Source organism: Xyrauchen texanus, chromosome 38 (genome assembly GCF_025860055.1).
Source record: "Xyrauchen texanus isolate HMW12.3.18 chromosome 38, RBS_HiC_50CHRs, whole genome shotgun sequence".
Classification (NCBI taxonomy): Eukaryota; Metazoa; Chordata; class Actinopteri; order Cypriniformes; family Catostomidae; genus Xyrauchen; species Xyrauchen texanus.
This window is the reverse complement of record NC_068313.1, coordinates 28,075,094-28,082,726: the sequence shown is the minus strand read 5'-3', so window position 1 is coordinate 28,082,726 and position 7,633 is coordinate 28,075,094. Positions and strand designations below refer to the sequence as shown.

At 40.2% G+C, this 7,633-nt stretch overlaps 1 protein-coding gene across 1 annotated transcript; it reads right to left on the bottom strand.

Annotated features, from left to right (window-relative positions):
* Positions 1-1,699: 1,699 nt before the first annotated feature.
* On the bottom strand, positions 1,700-7,093 carry LOC127631813 (NXPE family member 3-like). Its single transcript, XM_052110169.1, has 8 exons — positions 7,012-7,093; positions 6,269-6,336; positions 5,297-5,722; positions 4,719-5,134; positions 4,519-4,595; positions 2,836-3,039; positions 2,320-2,657; positions 1,700-2,214 (listed from the first exon to the last, which is right to left on the bottom strand). Exons 1-8 carry the CDS (start codon positions 7,064-7,066, stop codon positions 2,020-2,022), a joined length of 1,779 nt encoding a protein of 592 aa, XP_051966129.1. The 5' UTR covers positions 7,067-7,093; the 3' UTR covers positions 1,700-2,019.
* Between the last annotated feature and the right edge of the window lie 540 nt (positions 7,094-7,633).

The following is a 7,633-nucleotide window of genomic DNA, read 5'->3' as shown; positions in this document are numbered from 1 at the left end:
CAGACGCCCACTTCCCTTAAGCGGGGCAAGGGCTGCCTCTGCAATCTTTGTAAAGACGTGAGGGGACAGGGACAAGCCGAAGGGGAGGACTCTGTACTGATATGCCCGAAAGTCGAACGCGAACCGTAGGAAGGGTCTGTGTCGAGGTAGTACATGTCCTTCAGGTCTATTGCCGCGAACCAATCCTGAAGCCGGATGCACGTTAGGATGTGCTTTCCCGGTTCAGAACTCGCAGGTCCAGGATTGGCCGCAACCCTCCACCCTTCTTGGGAACGATGAAGTAGGGGCTGTAAAACCCCTGTCTCACCTCGGCTGGAGGGACAGGCTCTATCGCATCCTTCCGTAGGAGGACCGCAATCTCCGGTAGTGCTCTTGTCTTTCACTGAAGAGGATGCCACAGAACCGAGGCGGGCACCTGGCGAATTGAATTGCGTAGCAGAGTCGGATGGTTCTGACCAGCCAGCACGATGGGTTGGAAAGCTACAGCCACTCGTCCAAACTGCTGGCAAGGGGCACTAAGGGAAGGATCACATCCAATGTTCCTAGGGGTGGGCCTTGTGGCAGGTGGAGCAGGGAATGCCGTGTCCGGGAGCGAAGCTCTGACCGGAGGCGGCCACGCTGAGGGGATCCTCGAAGCACTTTACTTGCTCCGCCCCGCGTATGGCGGGCCGGCGACTGAGGAGGAGGGCCAACAGGGCCGTCGTCTAGACTCATCACCACTGGTCTGCCGGAGGTGAGGAATGTGTGAGGCAGCGGGGTACGTGAAGTCAGGAGACCGCGTTCGTGAGGCCAGGGCTGCAAACGTTCAGTGCCTGGTGGCCGTGGGAGCAGCGACCGTGAGCACTGAGCGCATAGCCCGAGGAGAGAGGAAACTGCTCTTTTTTTGACAACTTGGTTGCCACAGAAAAAAAGGGAACAAAAGATTTACCTCCCGGCCCTCCTCCGGGGGATGGAGTGGTCTGGTACCAGCTCCGGAGTTCCTACAGTCCTCTCTATCCTTGGGCTTCCCGTCTTCTAGGGTTCTTCGCGGCCAGCCGAGAGGCGGGGGGTGTCACTCTCCTGCGGGGTGCTCTACGCCGGGGCCGAGGATTGGGCTAGGGCGGAGCCAGTCGAGTCTGAGGTGCTGCAGGGGGATGCCCTCAGCGTACAGACGGGTGCACACTCTTGAGCCGCAAGATGTGCTGGATGACCTCCGTCTGTTGTTTCACTCCAAAAACTGCTGGGCAAAGTCTTCTACGGTGTCGCGGAAGAGTCCGACCTGGGAAATGGGTGCATTCAGGAACCGTGCCTTGTCCGCTTCCCTCATCTCAACCAAGTTCAGCCATAGGTGGCCAGATACCTGGAAGCGGAGGAATGGCCGCTGACCGCGAGGGGAGGAGGGGCTCCCAATCAACCACCTAGAGGTGATTTCGCACATCTGGCACCTAATCAGGCTAATCAAGCCTCAGATAGGGAGGGAGCTCCCTATCTGAGGCAACTGGAAGCTGCAGTGCGAAAGATTTACAAACAGCTGTCCGACACCTTTGTGTGTTTGTCTTTTTGTTTCAGTTTTATATTAAACATTATTTATATCATCAAGCCGGTTCTCGCCTCCTCTTTTCCATTAATCCCTTTACAAATACTTTTAAATGTAACTTTCCCAACACTGTTGAAAGCATTGTTCACACAAACTATCCCTGTACAATATTAAAAATATGTTTTCAAGAACTTTATTTGACATGATAAGTCATCAAAGTCATAATTCATATCAACTACCCCCTTTTAAATGTTTCTGTGATAAATTAAATGGAAACTACAGTACTGTATGTTATTCATACACTGTCAAATAATTACACAACTCATGCACACTTTAAATAATAATATAGTTCTTGAATAATTAATGTGATGTTCAGAGATGTTTTTCAAAAAATAAATTTCCTTCTTATTACCTTAAAAACACATTTAAAAACAATGTTTTTCACCTGTAGTAGCAGTTATTACTGAACACTGTGAATTCCTCCATGTGATGATAATGTAAATTCATTCCGGGCAAATAAATGAAAGGAAAATATCCATCTCATTTTTTATTACAACAGGGCCTGGATGAATGTTTTCTTTGCTGTAGTGACAGGCTGTCATTTGCCACACATCTAAAATATAAACACCAACATCCTGAAAAGCCCATCGTAGAATTCTGTCCAACTGTAGAGAATACCAGTCACTGCCAAACACATCCTATTACAAACACAGAGAAACTTCTGAGGAACAACATCAACCATAAACTTGCAATGACAGAGTGACCTCCATGTATATGAACACTGGGTACCATTACCATCTTACCTTATAGCCAGTGTTGACAGTCTTTATTACGATGATTGTTTCTGGTGCCCGTTGTAACAATGCCAGGATAGCTTTTCGGATCCTTAACACTCTGTGGGTGAAGAAATCCAGAGGGTATGTGGTGAAATGGGGCCCCAGATTAAACACAATGACAGTGTGGGGTCCTCCAGCCAGGTCATCAATCTCATTACTGATGTAGTGCAGATTCGCCACTGATGTTTTCCGACACCGCAGAGGAACACCGTGAGCCCTCCAATGTAAGTCAATGTTGTTCTCCACATCTACTGCTATGAGTGGCCCTGCCTGATACTGAACATGCAGATTCATCTGCTTCAGGGCTGCAGAACAGAAAGTGACACTAATGGTGAAGATACAAATGTTCTGTATCTAAGAATGATACTTTTTATTCACATATCATGACTGTTATGCTGTATCACAGAGAGGAATGCAATGATTGAACTGTAATTATAAAGCAAACAAAGACTATTTATAAGGCTGGAATGTATGTAATCTCACTTGGTACTGCTTTCACAAAGAATTCAAACCACTGTCTCATAGTAGAGTCTCCCATCATGTAGATGTGTTTGTCTTTCAGGCACCGTGTTGTTGTTTGCATTGTGAAATGACGGGTGCTACATACAAAGGAAGTCCACACATCATTCAGGTAAAATCCAGCTGGAACTGGTGTGTGCAAGGCAGGACGACATTTCTTAGTTACACCTGTTAGATAGAGGAAATAGAGACTGAAAGCACTGTATTCTCCAAATGAATGAGTTTCCAGAAATATTGTTGTGTATTTACACTGCACATGCCGGCCCCTTCACAACTATAAGGTGATAAACAGTGCTGGTCATAACGGATTACATGTAATCATGAGATTATATAATCAGATTACAAAAAAACTAGATTATTTGTTCATTTTTATTGATTACATATTACTTATTATTCAGGCAACAGCAAGAGACTTAATAATGTATTGATCATTCTTTTAAATTATTCTACCTTTTTCAATGAAATTAGCCTACAACGGATATTTGTTCAGAAAGTCTTCAAATGTTTTGATAAAGGAAGGTGGGGTTGGGGGGAGTGGGAGATTGCATGCCTACGGTAAAGGTCCAATACTTTCAAGCTCCAAAAGAACAAAGTTGACCATGAGTTTAAGCTTTATTACACTCCCTCACGTTTGACGTATGCACAGAGCTCATGCACAGCACAAGCACATACACAGAGCATGTGTGCAGCAGTCTGCACATGCATCAAGCACGAGGAAGTGTAATCTACCTTAAAATATTAATCGCCAAAGAGACTGCAAATGGCAAGATTAAAAGTGAAAAAGGATTTTCATTTTGATCTCATCGCTTCAGAAGACATGGATTAAACCACTTAAATTTTATGGATTACTTTTATACTACCTTTTTGTTTTTTTGGATCTTAAGTGTTGGACCCCATTGACATGCATTTGGAAAAAACAAAATTAATTTGTCCATCAAACTATCTTCGTTTGTGTTCATCAAAAAAAAGTCATACAAGTTTGAGACGGAAAATTATAAAAATTGAATGAGAGAATTATAATTTTTAGGTGAACATTTTCTTTAATGTCTTTAGGCATGAGCAAACCAACTGTGACTGTGGCAAGAAAAAAAATCCCCAAGATGTTAGTTAGTGGAGAGAAACATTTAGAGAGGAACCAGACTCAGCTGGGGGAGCCCATCTTCCTCTGGGTTAATAGTTAATGTAAATATGCCAATATTATTTATCTCTATAGTAGGCCTATGTGTAATACAAGTTGTGTATTTGAATAGATTAAATTATGTAATTTAGATAAGTTATCATACGCTCATGCTGGTCTAGGCACATTTGTGCTGGTTTGGTGCTGGTAAAGCTGGTGGACTAGATTTCTGTGTAGAGACTTTGATACAATTTGAGAACAAATAGCAGGTTTTTGACATTTTTATTGCTGCCTTGCTCGTTAGCTCAAACTATAATAGCCAGTTTATATTGGATGTGCCTTCACTTTATGCCTTTATGTCTTCTAGATCTTTTAATCAGATTTAATGTAATGCTAGATCAACATTTTATTTACATTAGACAAACTCTCACCCAGTTCAGAGTAATCCATTAAACTACAACATTGTACACACTCAAATTTCCCAACAGGACCATGCCTTTGTACAAGTCACAGATCCAAGACCAACATACCAGTACTTTCACTTGCATTGGAAGGAAGAATTTTGATGATGCTCTTTTCTCCATTGATACCCTTGTTGGTTTGCTTCCTACCAAAGAGAAAATATATGTCTGTCATACTGGCTTTTCATAACATTTTCATGACAACAAACTAGTTAATGATGAGTTAAAGAAATCATTTATACAGAAAATAAAAAATCTGGTAATCTCACATAAGCATTGTCTCTACTTTAGTCAGGCGGTTGATATACCCGCCCATAGAGTGGTAGATGAGGGCACTGCATGGCAGGGATTTGGGTCTCTGGCAGCGCCATGTTTCTCCAGTACGGGAATCCTTATATTCACAGCAGCAGTCTCCAGTACCCATCCTCTCCAGTCCATTCTTGTCCCACTTCACATTACACTTCACTACTTCACTCAACCTGGTCCCATTTGGTCCTGGCCCCTCATAATATCCTTTGAAAAACACTCTGTCAGAGTCAGTGTCTCTGTGACGCCTCAGAACCTGCACAGCTTCACTGGAGTGGATAAGACGTACAGCCACCTGTGCCTCACCAACCCATGGTAAGAGAAAACGCACAGAGTAGGAACCATTGAGCTGGTCCACCACTTCCCCAAACACACTGGCCTGTGAAGGAGGAAAATACATTTGTACAACTCCCTCTGTCCAAGGTTTAGTACATTTCAGCTTTGTATAATGCACCCAAAATATTTAAGATATTTATAGCAGAATTAATGTTTGCTATGATATCTATTATCCAATTAAATATTTAAATGCATTTGTAAATACCTTTGATTTGGATAAGAAAAGCTTGGCTTGAAAGAAGTCCCCTCCATAATGTTTGGGTTTGTTGTTAAAATCCCTCGCATGCACAGTAACAAAAATCTCCTCGCCTATTTGGTAGCTCTCTCTCAGGTCCTGGATGGTGAATGTGGAGTGGGCTGGACTAGTACTGAGGGACACAGGTGTGACAGATCTGTCTGGTTCAGCCCAGAAGAGAACCTGCTGTAAACTGGAGTACCTGTCTGGACTGATTCCTAATTCAGAGTAAAATGATTTTATCAGTGACTCAGACTCTTCTGAACTTATTATTAATACATTGTTTGCAGGAGAAGTGATGGTGTTTGTGGAGTTGTGGAGTCTTGCAAAGTGCTGAGATAAAATGCTGGGTGTAGATTGTTTCTTCTTTCCATTACCCATATAAGACCATACAACCTAGTACAGACACACAATATATGAAATAAAGAAATAAGGAAATTATTGTTCTAAGACGGTCAAGTGAATGAGATATTGAGTGGTTGTTCTTGTAAAATACTTTTGTAACTCTGTTACAAAACTCTGTACTGTATGTGTATTGAATTAGACGTCTCTCCCCCAGCTGCTTCTAATTGCACTGAATATTGTAAAAAATAAATACAGTAAAGCAATAATAATAATAATAATAATAATAATGACAAAGCCTACATTTAAATTGGAATATGTATTGCATACGATTAGCATATATATACATATATACACACACACACACACACACACACACACAGACTGTTTATATGGATATTGTTATTTTTATATATTTTTGGAATATCATAACAGTATTGTTCTCAAAACTCATGTACATGATCATACACTATAAGCCAGTATAACACAATATTTGGTTATTTAGTTTTTAGTATATGCAGAGTCAAGGTTGCAGAAGAAAAACATTATATTGCCATTGCAAAAGATGCAGATAACAAATTAGTATGTGATCTAACTCACCAGAAAACACACGATTCCCAGACACAGCCCAGTAAAAAACAGTCGTAAGCAAGATCTTTCACTGTGAACTGTAAAATAAAAAGTTGTCACTAACAACAAACTCAATTATGAACAATTCAGCTCAGATATTGTTCAATGGTACAACAATCATATTCTATAAATAATATTATATAAATAGAATTAGAATTGTATAAAATAAGAGATGGTTTGTAAGTCTGTTGTAATAATGTTCTTTTCAAATCATTGCAGATTTAATTCTGTTAATCCACGATGTACAAAATGGACGCTATCATGTATTGCCACGTCAAGCAATCATGTGTAGCCTCATTTGATGTATTTACGTATTGTCAATCACCTCACAATCATGAAGAGGCGCCTTCAGTTCAGATTTATGCTTGACGACAGACTCATTTTCCTTAAAGCAGTATAGCCTGTTCGAGGATCTTTTAACTTTTTGACTAAACACTTTTGAGAATAATTTAATATTACATAGCACATATCACACATGCAGTTAACAATCTGCGCATATAGATTTAATGTGTAACTAATGTACTACAAATGTGCTGTTCTTTTTAAATAAGTTTGAAATGAAATAAAAAATATATATTCTACATCACCGATCAATGGTCAGTCGCGTCTGTTTATTTTATAAAATTCATTAGATGCAATATTATGCATTTATGTCTATGAAAAAGTTTTAAGCAAACACATTAAATGCCAAGAAATCTTTAGAAAAAACTTACAATGTTGTCTTCGAGTTTCAAGCTCCATTTTATTTTGTGTAATCATGTTTAACATGACATTGTAACGTCCGGCTTTGCATATATTGGTAAATGTTTTACTATGTGACTTCTGTGTGCTCATCCTCTTGTTGGGTTGTGCTACCTGTCCGATTTTACCAATCCAATGCTTGGCATATGAATATTAATTAGGTTGTTCTTCACTTGTTCAAACAGTCTTACCCAGTTTTTTAAAGACTTTGAAAATGGTGTGCTACTTCCACATATACAGATTCATATTACAATGAGAATGAACAGAAATTAGAAAGTTTTCAAGATGTGCACTTTAATAAAAGAAAGAAATGTTCAGCCAGCAGAATAAAATAAGTTTAAAGCTATTTCCTCCAGGCACTTGTATGAACAACGGTGGCTAAACGAAGACTGTAGTGGATATTAGCAAAGTGTTTCTGACACTAGTCAAACTAAACCACGTCAGCAAATGTTTTATCCATGTTGAACGATCATGAATATTAAATAAGGGACGGGGATGTTTCAGGAAGAGTTCGCCTAAAAAGTTCACCTGTAAAAATTATCTAATGTGGCTAGCTTTATTTAACTTTATTTATTTTTTTATAATTGTGATTAT